Source organism: Lactuca saligna, chromosome 4 (genome assembly GCF_052625555.1).
Source record: "Lactuca saligna cultivar CGN05327 chromosome 4, ASM5262555v1, whole genome shotgun sequence".
NCBI lineage: Eukaryota > Viridiplantae > Streptophyta > Magnoliopsida > Asterales > Asteraceae > Lactuca > Lactuca saligna.
In genome coordinates, this window is record NC_136420.1 from 74838013 (window position 1) to 74853429 (window position 15417).

The 15417-nt window shown below is 36.4% G+C and overlaps 1 protein-coding gene across 1 annotated transcript; it reads left to right on the top strand.

Annotated features, from left to right (window-relative positions):
- Window positions 1–481: 481 nt before the first annotated feature.
- On the top strand, window positions 482–1756 carry LOC145039766 (uncharacterized). Its single transcript, XM_078987779.1, has one exon. The coding sequence runs from the start codon at window positions 482–484 to the stop codon at window positions 1754–1756; it is 1275 nt and encodes a 424-aa protein (XP_078843905.1).
- Window positions 1757–15417: the final 13661 nt, after the last annotated feature.

Genomic DNA, 15417 nt, shown 5'->3' on the forward strand with positions numbered 1-15417 from the left:
CTGTCCTGCATGTGAATGTGGAAACAATTCAAAGCAAGTCACCCACGGTGATTGACTCCTCAATTTATGAACCATTGGAACTCTTGCACGTTGATCTCTGTGGTCCATCTACCGTAGCCAGTCTTCATCACAGGAAATACATATTGGTTATAATGGATGACTTCACACGTTTCACATGGGTCTTCTTTCTACGACTCAAGTCAGAAATACCGCAGGTGTTGATAATTTTCATCAAGGAAATTGAACTTCAGATGAAGTTGCCAGTTAGACATATCCGCAATGATAATGGAACCGAGTTTACTAACAATCTAGTAAGTAGTTTCTTGGTTTCCAAAGGCATTACTCACAACTTTTCCACTCCCTATACACCGCAACCAAATGGGGTAGTAGAGAGAAGGAAACGCACTCTAGTAGAAGCTACCAGATCTACTTTTGGGCCGAAGCAGCGGCCACATCCTATTTTGTTCTAAACCGAAACATTATGTGCAAACGTCTCAACAAAACACTGTATGAGGTCCTTAACAACCGCAAGCCAAATGTTCGTTTCTTCGATATCTTTGGGTGTAGATGTTTCGTAATCAACAACAAAGACCACCTCAAAAAATTTGCTCCAAAGTTTGATGAAGGCATCTTCCTTGGCTACTCCACTAACAAAGTTGCTTATAGAGTTCTCATTAGACGCATAAGGCTGATAATTGAAAGCTTCGATGTGAAATTTGATGACTATCACATCCGCAACACCGCTGCATCAACCGAAACCACAACAATTCTAGAAAGTAATGAACCTGCTTCTTCGGGTCCATTAAATCTAATTGAAGTAAACTATGACGATCTCTTTGACCCCGTAGAAACAACCAAGTTATCTAAAGTTCTTGTTTCGCTGGAAGCTCAGCAGCAGCATGCTGATCTATCTGGTCCTTTACTGTCCGATGAGGTATCACTAAATACTTCCACTTTGCTGATTGAGGGGGAAAACTCTACTCCAGACCAAACAACAACCATCGAGGTTCCAGTACTTGAAGATGCAACTCAAATCATTATCCGCATATATTTTCAACCATCAAACGTTTCTTCAGACTCGAATGATGAAAACATAGAAAACATTGACACAGGAACAGATTCAAGGATTATCACACTCCCATCCGCAATCCAGGGGGAACCTTTGCAGGTTCAAGGGGAACTCCCGTCTGCACACCAGGGGGAACCTTCACCATCTGACCAAGAACACTCTAATCCCACCTTCCCAATTCAATACAATTCAGCAGGATGCTCTCAAGTCCAGGGAGAACTACCGTCTCCAACCGCAGAGTCTTCCAATATTGAAGACATTCCCTCCACCGCAGTTGCTAATCATCTGCAACGCCGTCTACATGTATGGACGAAAGACAACCCACCAGGTCAAATCATCAGCAACCCATCTACAGGAATCCAGACTCGATCATCCAAGGACTTATCCGATCAAATTCACTACACAACGTTTCTTTCCTTGGTCGAGCCCCGAACGATTAAAGAAGCATTACTAGAACTAGACTGGATATCCGCAATGCAAGAAGAGCTAGAAGAATTCAAAAGAAACAAAGTATGGCAGCTTGTTCCGAAGCCACAAGGTCACACCATTGCTGGTACTAGATGGGTGTACAAGAATAAGTTGGATGAATCCGGTGCGGTCGTCAGAAACAAGGCAAGGCTAGTTGCCAAGGGATATAGTCAACTTGAAGATATTGACTATGATGAAACGTATTCTCCGGTAGCATGAATGGAAGCTATCTAAATCTTCTTAGCATACGCAACTTACAAGAACATCAAATTTCATCAAATGGATGTGAAAAGTGTTTTTCTCAACGGTGAGTTAAAAGAGGAGGTTTATCTTCAGCAACCTCCGAAATTTGAAAGTATGGAATTCCCAGATCACTATTATAAACTTGAAAATTCAGTCTACGGTCTAAAACAAGCTCCAAGAGCATGGTACCAGACTCTCTCCGAATTTCTTGTCTCGTCCAGATACAAAAGAGGTGTGATTGATCACACTTTATTTAGAAAAGCAAATGGTGATCATCTTATGCTTGTACAGATATATGTGGATGATATCATCTTCAGTTCATTTGATCAAAAAATGGTGAATGAATTTGCTAAGCTCATGACCAACAAGTTCCAAATGAGCATGAATGGAGAGATTAATTTCTTTTTAGGACTTCAAGTGAAACAAGTCCCTCAGAGGATATTCACTCATCAGGAGAAATACACTTATGAACTTTAAAATAAACATTCAATGGATAATTGTTCTTCAGCTATGGTCCCCCATGGCCTTTGGATATAAGATATCTGCTGATTCCTTAGGTGAATCAGTTGATCACAAGACTTATAGCGGTATTATTGGATCATTGATGTATGCGCAAGGTATGCGCAAGGTACCAGGCTGACCCGAAAATGTCACATATGATTGCAGCCATGCAGATTCTACGGTACTTAAAGTGTAGCAAGACTCTTGGCCTACGGTACCCCATAGGGAATGACTTCAGTCTACAAGCATTCACTAATGCGGATCATGCCGGATGCAAACTAGATCGTGAAATCACCTCCAATGGATGTCAATTTCTGGGTGGAAGACTCGTCAGCTGGTCATCAAGAAAACAAAGTTGTGTATCTATGTCTACGGCGGAAGCTGAATATGTGGCCGCAGCTAGCTGCTGTTCACAAGTCTTATGGATGAAAACACAATTATTGGACTACGAATAAAGAATGTTGCGTATACCAATCTATTGTGACTCTGAAAGTGCTATAGCGATTTCTCACAATCCAATTCAGCACTCAAAAACCAAGCATGTTGAACTATGGTATCACTTCATCAAAGACCATGTCCTAAAAGGTAACATTGAACTAATTTTTGTCCAGTCTCATGAAGAGATTGCTGATGTATTTACAAAGGCACTCTACTCGAAAAAACTCAACAGTTTCTTACAAATGTTAGAAATGATGAATCCGGACCGACAATTCTTCTTGAATTGATAGGTACCGCAGACCATCCTTGGTCTCTATTACGGTCCTAATTGAGGTTATCTATGATAGATGGTTTTGTTATATCCTGTGCACCACAAGAATATATCATATTTATCCTTCATTGCTCCTTATTGTTTGTTATTACTAATCTTTGTTCAAGTGTTCTCATTAGTTCTTCTACCGTAGTCACCCATCTGATGACGCATGATCCATCCGCAATGAAGTTTCAATCCGCAGTCACTTTCATTTAAAAAAAAAATTGTTTCATTAATTTTTGAAGCATGGTGTGCTATTTAATGATCCTTCATTAAATAACAAAACCATTAAAAAAACATTTTTTGTGTAACTGTCCCATTCTTTTTAAATAAAACTTGTGTCAGACCTATTTTAGGCATGATGACAAAAAGAACGATTTCCCAAAATCAAATCCCTTTTAACCTGGGAAATCCCTTTTAAATTAAATCTGTCCCTTCCTATTACACCCAAAACGTGCAATCTGTTACAACTTCCCTTTTACACAGCGTATTAATCCCACCATCACCACACGTTCTTCAGACGTGGTGTTGAAATCTGACACTTCATTAAATGCTAACCCTTTTTGGTAAATCTCAAAAAATAGAATAAACCTTTTTTTAATCTGTGGCTGAGATTTTCTATTCTAATCCCCACACGATTTTACGTAACTTCACTTAAGGTAAAATCTTTTATAGCTCCAAATTAGCCACTATAAAACCCCCTTCTTCTTCTTCTTCTTCGTCCCAAAGCAAGGTTTATGCTTTCTGAACTTCAAATTTTTTCTTGCACTATGTTCTCTTGCAAACCTTCTTCAACATCAAAAATGTTGAAATATGGCATCTTCAAGAATCACTCCAAGGCATCTGGATCAGCAAACCCTACTGGTTCAAACTCTGCATCAAGGTACCAAATGCCAACGATTGCTTCAAGCAATTTTAGGGCTGTGTTCGAAGAGCATTCCTCCTGCAATGCTCTGATCAAGTTGATGATCAAGTTTCTATCCAATGTCCCATTGTTTGGTCCCTTCGATTCATTCACAGATGTGGTTCCTCTCTCAAATCTTTTCAAATGTGCCTTCTCAATGTATCGACCCCTTGAAAATCTTCAAGAGGTGCATTTGAAATTGGTAAACGATTCTTTGGTCACTCTGACTAAGGAAAAGTTCCTCACTGCCATCAACCTACTAGTTCATCCTTTAATCAAGGTTTTCACTCCAAGTATGGCGGACATCCTTTTTGCACTCTATCAAATGGGTTACCAAATGAGGATCAAAGGCATAGGCGAGTTCAAGAAAAATCAGTTGCCTGGGGGTATGGCAATTTGTTTGCCCCTTCGTGATCTGCATCCTGTCCAGCAAAACCGGAGGCACTGATAATATGGGTCTCAAGCTCCTAGAGTTGGCGTGGAGTATTTTCACTGGCCACGATGTAAACTACGCTCAGATCCTATGGGATGACTTCTTGTAGTACATTCCCTAAGAAAGTCCAAGAGAGAACCCCACCGAACTCACTTTTGCCAGGTTCTAGTCTCTATGCATCTCGGATCTTCATATGGATGCATGACTTAGCATGGGTAAAGACATCAATCTCTTCATCACTAAAGATCTCAAAATGTACAATCCCTCTACTGATCAGTCTACTTTTGGACCTATTAGACGACTACTAGTCCACATTCTCTCTACTCTTGGTCGTGAAACTGCTGATGTCTCAAACCATATAAAGGCTACGGAAGGTATTACCCCATACCTTTCTACCCCGCCTCTACAAACAACATCCGCACTCACTGTCCCTGGTAGTACCATAGTCCCATCCTCCACCACTCTATCAAACGTGTCTTTATCACAAAGATGCAAGCAGTTAGCTTCACCTCATCAAGGTCCCCGCAACACCAAGAAACATGGAAATCCTAAGAAAAAGGATGCTCCCAAGCAAGCTGACCCTTCAATGAAAAGAGAAATCATCCAAACTGTGTCCACAGATGATGAACCAACTGCACATCAATCTTACTCTTCCTCTATAAGTGATTATGATGAGGACGATCAACCCATCTCGATCCTCAAGAAAAGAAAAACCAATCCCACAAACCAAATGTGTGACCAGACTACTACCGCAGCCTCTCAAAAGGCTCCGGTAGTCCTCGTGGTGGCCGCAAACCCATTCAATACCACTATTGAATACCACTCAGACACTAAAAGTATGTCTGTTTCACCACAACGTGGAGACTCACCCCCAGCTCACTCCCAAGGGGACAACGCTGGTTTCTACCCTATGGTCTTTAGGGCTTCCCGTCTACATTTATTTTACCTTGAGGAGATGAAATCCATCCTTTTGTCTGTAACCCAAACACTTTAAACACCTTCCCAACCGCATGGCAATTCTTCAGCCCTTTCTGGAACTGAGCCGAGGCCAAACTTGACCACGGGTCAAGGAGATCAAGGAAGCTCAGGAAATCCTACTCTGCTTACATATTTTACTGGTAGTTTAGGCACGGTGAGCACAAATGTGCAAGGATCCGTGAACCCGAGGGACACGTTGGTGTGATTCCAAGGAATTGACGATATCGATCTTAATGACTCATGGAGTACGTATCAACCAACCAATGAAGTCGAAGCAAAGAAATATGCCACTTTCCGTAGGGAATTTCAAGCAAGAATGGATCATCAAACAAAGCAGCTTCAACAGAAACAAGTGGAGATTCAATCCGTAGCCATATATTGGGCGGACGCAATCAATAATGCTCATACTGTATCCACCATTCCGAAAGTACAAGAGATCATGGAAAAAATGGACGATACGATCTGCAAGGCTCAGTCCACTCATGGTGGTGAAGGTACTTCTAAACTCCCTCCAGCTCCAACTCCAACTGCTACAGATTCTCAAGACGAAGGAATTGCAATAGAAGTTAGATTCGCTCCTACCTTCGGATTTTATGATTATGATATGAATGAGGTAAATCGGCCTAACCCTTCTGAAGATGATATGATGATGTTTGATGAGGAAGAGGAATCGAGTGGTTCTCAACACTCAACCTCCAAGCCCAAGGAGAAAAAGAAGAATAACAAGATGGTTGTGTCTAGAAAATAATTTTTGAGTTTACAGTCCAAAGTAGATCAAATTCTTGTTGCGGTCAAGTCCACTCAACCACAATGTAAAGACCATCCAGTACTACAGTCCTTAATCAAAAGAATTGAAAGACTGGAAACTCGTGAAAGACTGGCTACTAAGCGAATATCTCTAAGAGTTGAAATGGGAATCTGATCCCTGGATACAAGTCGCCAAGCTGATCACAAGCAATTCATAGCTATTGTGGAGCGTCTTATCTCCGAGGTATCCGCAATCAAGGAGAATTTACAAACAACCATTACAGATCAGTCCACTCTCTCACAGAAACTGATAGATGGGACTTACACTGCCTATGAGTCCACTATCTTAGTCCTTCATTCAACCGTCGACATACTTTAATGATCCTTATCATCCAATTTTCATGGCCCTGAAATTCTAAAACTCACAAAGTAGATTCATCGGCTTTTTTTCAACACCGCCATCCTAGGCAATCATCAACTGGCTGATGTTCTTAAAGCTCAATTTCAGGAGGTGTGTGTCAAGGTCAATGGTCTCAAACAATGGATTGAGGAAGCTTTGGGTCTGAATTCCTCAAGAGGGGGAAGTGGGGAAGACCATCATGAATATGACCATCACTCAAACAACATTTCTCATCATAGAGGTCCCCCCCATCATAACTGAGAAAATTCCTTCACCACAACCGTCACCGCAACCATCTCCTCACAAGAGTCCAAGTCATCAGTTTCCTCCACCGCAACAGATAATCGTTCTTTGTCCAGAAACACCTAAGACTCCTCCTCACCTTAAAAAATCTAGCATCCAATATGTTATCCGAACACTCTGACGACTCTCCCGTGAAGAAACAGAAGAAAGTAGATTGGAAAGCAGCCAAATTTGATGAACTCATCTGGAGAGAAAACGGTTTCGACATCACCTTGGATGAATCCTTGATCAATTCTTGGACTAATCCCCACCGCAGACTATTGGATGATGACTACAAACCTAACCTTACCTATGCTGAACCTCCCTCAGATGGTTACTGGGATGTTCCAATCTCTCCTAATGCCAAAAACTTCACTGTATTTGAGCCCTTTGATGTTAGCCTACTGGATCACAAAAGAATGCCCATGGAATTCGAGAGACTCAATCGATTCTATGCCAAACATGCCTCTTCCATAGATAAAATCTAGTCTAATGATAGACCATCCGCAGTCAAGAACTTCAAGCCCCAAAAATTCATGAAACCTGACTACATTCAATACACTCTTACAAGAAGAAATCAGGACTATGTCCGCACCCAAGCTAACTTCCTATGTATGAATCCAGAAGAAGTCTTTCTAATAGCAAAGGTGTTCCAAAACAAATGCGAAAAGTATCCAAAGATGAAAATAGTAATTGAAAGGGAAAGCACATTTCTAAAGGAAACTCTCTGCGACTTCACCAAAATTGATGCTGAAGTTCACCCGGTTCTAGCAAAGAAGTTTAATCTACCTCCACTTGATCCTACACCAATGCCTACTGAAGGTTATCAAGAGAAATCCCTAGGTGCAACAAACTTCCCTAAACTTGGATTCATTTCAAAAGGAAGGTATATAAGGTCAAATACTTCATTCCCATGACCTCCATGAATCATCTTACAAGGAAGCAACATGAAATCTGTTGAACCACAGTAGAAAAATCAAAACACACGATTGCCAAAGTCAAGTTCGAGATATTAAGAAGGATCACTTGGTTGGAAAATGTCATAAAGTTTTGGTGGATTATGATCAAGTTCCTAAAACTTGATAAGTGAAGAAAAGTTAAAGAGGTCACTTAGGGGGAAATAGTTGAATCATGAAAGTGACCCTCTTGAACTTCGTCTACCGCGACCCTCAAGGATACACAGTCAAACACTTCTCAATAACCTCATCCGAAGTCATCATCAAACCGCAGTCTTACTTATTCTTTACTTAGTTTAACTTTATCTACTTTTCTATAATACTCTCTATTGTCCAGTATTCTTTGCATGGCTACTCTTAGAGATTTGATCCAATGTAACTCTTGAGTCTCCATATATAGAGCTCATTCTTTCTCAGTTAAAATATCTTCGAACCACCTTCAAAACTATCAATTACATCTCTCAATTACGCATCTCCTCTTACTCTTCTTACTCTCAAGTTCTTTAGAACATAACTGATTATTATTTCTCTTCGGAGCAAGTCACTCGTGACTTTATCACTAAGTGTGATCTCACTCAATAACTTGGTCTGAATGTATCCATGTTATGAATCAAGTTATGTGTATACTTGATATATCACCTGTTGTCATTTATGTTTCTTTACATTTCCACAACTAACTTTCTAATTATCTAACTCTAACTTATTATTATTGGTGAGCTTTATGATCCTTTGAGATAAACTATTCTGCAACTATACTTGTTCTAACATTTGTTCAAGCGTGTCTCAAGTTTTTTCTCTCAACAAGCTCACAGAAGAATGTTTCACCACCTAAGTTTTCGATTTCACTATCTCTTACAGAAGAAAGATGGAACCTATATGCCATAGTATTCTTTTCTTAAGCTTAGGTTCCATTCATTCTCAACACATCTCTCTTACATCAAAAAACTTCCATATTCTACTTTAGACTATTTAGCATGTTAGTTTATCTTCAATAGATCTTTAAGTTAGTAATATATTTTAGATTTTATCTCATATACAAAAGTTAGTTTAACTTATTGCTTAATTTAACAACCCTACCTGAGTTTTCTATTTCACTATCATTATACATTTATGCTATTTTCAGGAATTTTTGTTTTACTATATCATATAGATAAGTCTTGAATGAATATAGTTCATAAGACAATGGACCCAAGATATGAGTTGGGTGTGAATGAATTTCTTAATTTTTCATACCGCGATAGAGAAGTGTTATCAAAAGTTCCATGCCATTGCGAAAAATGGAATACTTTTCGACATCATAACTGAACAACTATATTCTCACATTTGATGTAAATGGGAATTGTTGTTTGTTATGTTAGGTGGATATATCGTGGTGAGTTATGTGATACGTCGGATGATGTTATATCAATTGTAGAAGTTGATGGGGTTAGTGATGACCTAAATGATGATTACCTTGATGAGATGTTAAATAACATAGCTCAAAGTACATGGGGGCGATAATTGGCAAGCTAGTAGTGATTCTTCATATTCCTTAGACAAGGATTTAGAAGTGCTCCAAAGATTGATGGGTGAAATGCACCAGGAACTCTATGAAGGATGACAAAGTTACTCACAATTTTCATTTGTTGTTACAGTTTTACATCTAAAGACAACATGTGGTTGGTCCATCAAATCATTTGATTCTTTTATTGATATATTTAGAAAAGCCTTGCCATCTCCAACATTAGTCCCAAAGAATTTTTATGAAGCAAAAAAATACGTACGTGATTTAGGTTTTCAAGGACAAAAAAATTCGCGCATGTGTTAATGACTGTGTGCTATATCGAAAACAGTATGTGTCTCATACCCACTGCCCAAATATTGATTGCAAAGAGCCACGATTTAGCGAAAATGATTTGAAAGTACCACGAAAGGTTCTTCGATACTTTCCTCTCAAATCTCGACTTTAAAGATTGTTTATTGAAAAACAAGTCGCTTGTGACATGAAGTGGCATAAGGAAAAACAAGTTGATGATGATAATATAGTTAGACATCTTGCGGATACTTAAGCAGTTCGTATAGCATATGGTCTGTCGTTGTTGTACCGTACAATTTGCCACCATGGAAATGTGTTAAAGACCCATATATATATATATATATATATATATATATATATATATATATATATATATATATATATATATATATATATATATATATATATATATATATGTTCATGTCAATGTTGAATCCAGGTCCCGTATCACCTGGCATTAATTTTGATGTCTACCTACAACCTCTAATTGACAAACTAAATGAGTTATGGGTTGGTGTAAATGCTTACGATGCACTTTGAAATGAAACTATTATGTTACGAGCAACCCTTTTATGGACAATAAATGATTTTCCAGCATATGGTATTCTCTCTAGTTGGAGTGTTAAGGGTTACAATTCTTGTCCTACTTGCATGGATGAAACATCATCTTGTTACTTGACTCATAGTAAAAAAAATGTGATACGTGGGTCATCGAAGATTCTTGCTAGCCTCAAACAAATGACGTAGGGATTAAAAGAACTTTGATGTGAGGTGGATATGTGGGAACCATTGACACCAAAGTCTGGAAATGTAATCTTGGCTGGCGTTGATATATTTTCTAACTCAAGAAAATGCAAGTCTAGAGAGGACAAACAAGGATGAAATAAATAAAAATGTGTTCTTTAAGCTTCCACATTGGGCTAAACTAAAATTAAGACACACCAGTGATATCATGCATAAGAATGTGACAGAAAGCTTGACATCCACTTTGTTTAATATTAAGAATAAAACAAAGGACACATGGAAATGTCACAAGGATTTTATGGATGAAGGTTTAAAGAAGATATTACATTTACAACCACATGACAATTCATTTATAATGTCTATGGCTTGCTACCATTTGACAAAGGAAGAGAAACGAAATATATTAGATGTCTTGAAGTCACTTAAGTTCCCGAATGGATTTGCCTTGAATATATCTAGATGCATTAAAGGGGGGGGGGGGGGTACTTCCAGTTGTCACACATGAAAAGTCATGAATTTTATGTTTCCATCCAACGGTTGTTGGCTTTATCAATTAAGGGTTATTTGACAAAGGAAGTTCGACTTGTGTTGTATGAACTCAACTAGTTTTTCCATAAATTATACACACAAAGTATGTACCTAGATGTTTTAGAGGAACAAGAGGCAAAAATTGCTCTCATATTATATAAGGTGGAGCGTATATTTCCTCCATCATTCTTTGACATCGTGGTCCATCTTTTGATTCATTTGCCATGTGAAGCCAAGATCGCAGGCCCACCTCAATAGTATTGGATATTCCCTTTTGAGAGGAAAATAGGTACTTTAAATGGATATGTTAAGAACAAATCTCATCCATAAGGATGTATTGTTGAGAGATGCATAGACAAATAATGTCTGAATTTTTGCTCTATGTTTTTGAATGATGTTGACATTCTTTTCAATAAGGTTGAGCACAACAATGAAATGATGGATAATGATGGAGAAAATTCTGTTTTTTTTATGCAAAGGGCGCTCATTAGGTAGTCCAAAAGCATGGGTTTTGATTGAAAATGAATTGGAGAAGATTCATACATATATTCTAAACAACTGTAATGAAATAAAGGAACTAATAAAGTAAGTGATTGTTTTTATGTAATTATATTTTTCATTTTTTCATATAATAACAAGTCTTAATTTTTAACTTTTCATACAAAGTTGAACTAGATGAAGAAAACTCTGAAAATGTAAATGAACGTCATGAAAAAAAATGCATCATGGCTTTGCCAACGTGTAAGAACTACATTTGATGTTTATTGTTATAAAATTTAATATGGGAGTTTTAAAATATTGTTAACCAATATGTTATATATTTTATTTAGGTTAATTCTTCTCCAAAAAAATTTTAATACGAAACTCTTATGTTGTCGCATGAGCCATCACGTTATGTCAACCAGTATAGTAGATGTTTGGTCAATGGGTATAGGTTCCACATAGAAAGTCATGAGAAGAATCGCAAAACTCAAAATATCGGAGTTGTAGTGCAAGGTGTTCATGGGGAAAACATTATTGATTTTTATGGGATATTACAATAATGAACTCTTGGGTGAAAATAAAAGAGTGTTAGTATTCAAGTGTGATTGGCTTGTGGTCGATAATAAGAAAGGAATAAGAACTGACAAAGAATCCAAAGTTTGTGGATACATCCAAAAAGTGTACATAGATCAACCATGCATACTTGCATCACAAGCCAAACAAGTTATTTATGCACTAGATTTAAAATTCGGCAAAAACTGGTATGTGGTTGAAAGTAGTGCCTGTCATGCATTGTATGATGTTCTCTGTAACGATGAAACAAGTACATCAAGAACAAGAGCCATATCTAAATCTAACTGTGTGATTTGAATATCGACCAAGTATCCTTACTAAGAGCTAATGTCCCATTTGAAGTGGTATATGCCTTGACCATTGCATTGCATGATATAACTCAAAAAACATGTACAAATACAAGTACATCAAGGACAAGAGCCTGTTCTTAGTAAATGTATTTGTATTTTTATCCTAAAATGGATAATGAATCAGTTATCCAAAAAAACGAGGGAATACGATAAAAATATTTTTACTCATAGATTTGACAATTACTTAAACAAGTGCAATGGAAGACACAAATAAAATGGTAGCAAAAGAATAAAGGTTCAAAATAAAAGTTCAACCTTTATGTTGTTTTTCAAGTTCAGAATAAAATTTCAACCTATATGTTGTTTTTCAAGTTCAAAATAAAAGTTCAGCCTTTTTGTTGTTTTTCAAGTTCAAAATAAAAGTTCAACCTTTGTGCAGTTTATCTACATTATAAGTATGTAGTTATTTGATCTTTAGTTTGATTGCATTTCTTTATCTTGTTTCTTCATACCTTGATGTATGTATGATTAAACACATTTATTCACTAATTTCTTAATATATTTGTTCTTGTAGCACCTTCAAAGTTGCATCAGTCGAAAGAAGATTGTCTCTAATGAAAATGTAACCTTTATTTGTGTGATAAAAATATAATAATAACTATGTATTGATTTGAACTTTAGTTTGATTTCATTTTTGTCATCTCAATGATGACTACATATTTCTATCTATTATCTTACAGTTAAAACTAATTAGTAGCTTGTTACTTATACATGTAGTTCTCATTGTGCCTTGAAGATCTTGTTGCTATAGCTCTTGGGAGGTACATTAAGGCATTGGGTAAGCTATCCCTAACCTAACTCTAAAAATGATAGTTTTATCACTTCAAAAAAAAGTCTTCTTGTATTTTTCATTCTTATTTACTATTTCTTAACATTTTTTGGCCATGAATTGTCCATGTAAGGAACCATTTTGATAATTTTATGAAAATGAAAATTTTGACCTTATATTTATATTTTAAAAAAAATTATCCTGCCTTCTCGATTTCATTATCTATTAAACTCTCATCCAAAAACAACACTTTTTTTTTATCGTGAACACCACTTAGAAAGTCCACTTAATTCCTCAAATATAAATCCAATCATCTCTGCAGAAAGGTAAACACCAAAGTGACTGATGTTTGAACTTTCAACTACAAACTTTAACCACTCTCAATCTTATTCTTACTTGTAAATGTTCAAGAACAATAACCTGAAGATCCTTTCTAGCTCTATATACCAACTGCATTATCCACTTAAGACCCTGATAATAATAACCTTTCATCAATGAAAGCTTTATCCTAAATTTTGGTGTTGTAATGGATAAAATGAAGTAAAGATTGATATACCACTTCACCAAGTGAAGTCAATAGAAATTGGTGAACAGGTGGACTGGTGCGGGCCCCACCTAAATGGATAAGAAACTCCTCTTGTGGAGTTGAGTCTAGTCCTATTTTTGATAAGCAAGGAAAAGTCAACAATCATCATAATGGAATTGCCAGTTGTGATTGATTTTAGGGTTGTTAGTAGTTACCATGGTCATGAATGAGGCTAGAGTGGGAATCAAATTTGTCATGAAATGTAAGCATGACATCAGACCATTGCTTAGATATGAAAGATAATGAGGCTCTAATGACTTCTATTAAATCCTCAATGTTTAAAGCTTGTTGAGCAACCTAGTGAAGCTCATTTCTACTACAACAATTAACAATCAGTGTCATATAAATACTTTCTGGTTTATAAATCACTAAGATGCTTCTAAGTATATGTGTTTTTGTAGTATAATGATAAGTAAATCGGTAAATTTGAAAGTAACCTTTTAAAGAATATTGAGGTATCTAGTGTTTAGCAATGGAAACCATGCAAATAATTCCTTGGAACTTGAAGCTCCCCAGAACATAATATTGTCAAATAACAAAGATCATTGGATTATTCCACCTATCAAGAAGACTAATTTTGTAGTACTATCAAATGACAAAGCATCTCTTTCATGATTTTGTCAAATTACATTAAATGTAATTCTTCAAAACTAAATGAAATGCAAAGTGAAGGTCCTAAATCGATGGATCTAACGTTGGTTGGGCCTCGGTTTGAGTTAAAATTTTATCAGGTAAAAATTTTAACGAACATACATAACTGGTAACTCTTAAGGGTAAAATGGTAATTTTATTCATACATTCTTATGCTACTGTGCAATTAGGTCAGAAATAACCCCTAAAACATTATGTGGAAGAACATTTGTATCTGTTCGAACGCGAACAGGACAAGATGTGCTACCTACTGGCAACATACACAGTCAAAATAGCTAACAAGCTTACCCAACTTCTCTCATATAACTTTCCATGTAAAATGGAACATTAAATAAAATGTACAACTTAAAGGTAAAATGGTAATTTTATTCATACATTCCATGTAAAGTGTTGTTAGGGATAAATGTAGACCTCTCACTTGTTGGATTACAAGTATGTTATAAGAAGCCTAATTATTTTCAATAAAATTATGATTTTAGTAAAAAAAAACTTGTTTATTTAACCATATCTCAATATGCTATTAAATTTAGTTATAGTAAAACATTAAAACATTGGCATAGTTTAGTTTCTTTAACATGCAAGAAATAACAATGTATTTTTTTTACTTTGTTTATTATAACATCATACTCTCATTTCTTCTAATAAAATTTTCCATTGTATTTTGTGAACATTGGTATTATTGGGTATATATTTTTAAATGAATCAAACTACGATGCCTGAATAAGAAATAATTGAAAATACAATGTTGTTGTGATGATAAGAATCTGATTGCGCAGTGATAAGATTTGAAAACTCAAACCTTGATTTAATGCTTAAGATCAATGTTTGCTTCTGATTATAAGTTCCAGTCAAATCTAGCAAGACCAGTTGAGACTGAAGATGAGAATCAACAAAGTACTTCAAGTATTAAATATGGAGTAATGAAAATGATCAAAGTAAAGACAATGAATGAGCAAATAGAATGTTTAAAGATTGATTTGAGAAAAAAGTGAAAGTGAAGTAAATGCGAATATATGTATCTTTAGAGAAACAACCCGTCTATTATTCTTGACATTAAACACTTCTTAAATAGGAGAATGGAGTACATAGTACAAATTGAAGTGCATACATAGGACCGGACAAAAGATTTACTTCTGACACTCTGATTATCCACTTTGACAAAATAAACTAGGTCCTATGTACTTTTACATCAAACAAAACGAAAAG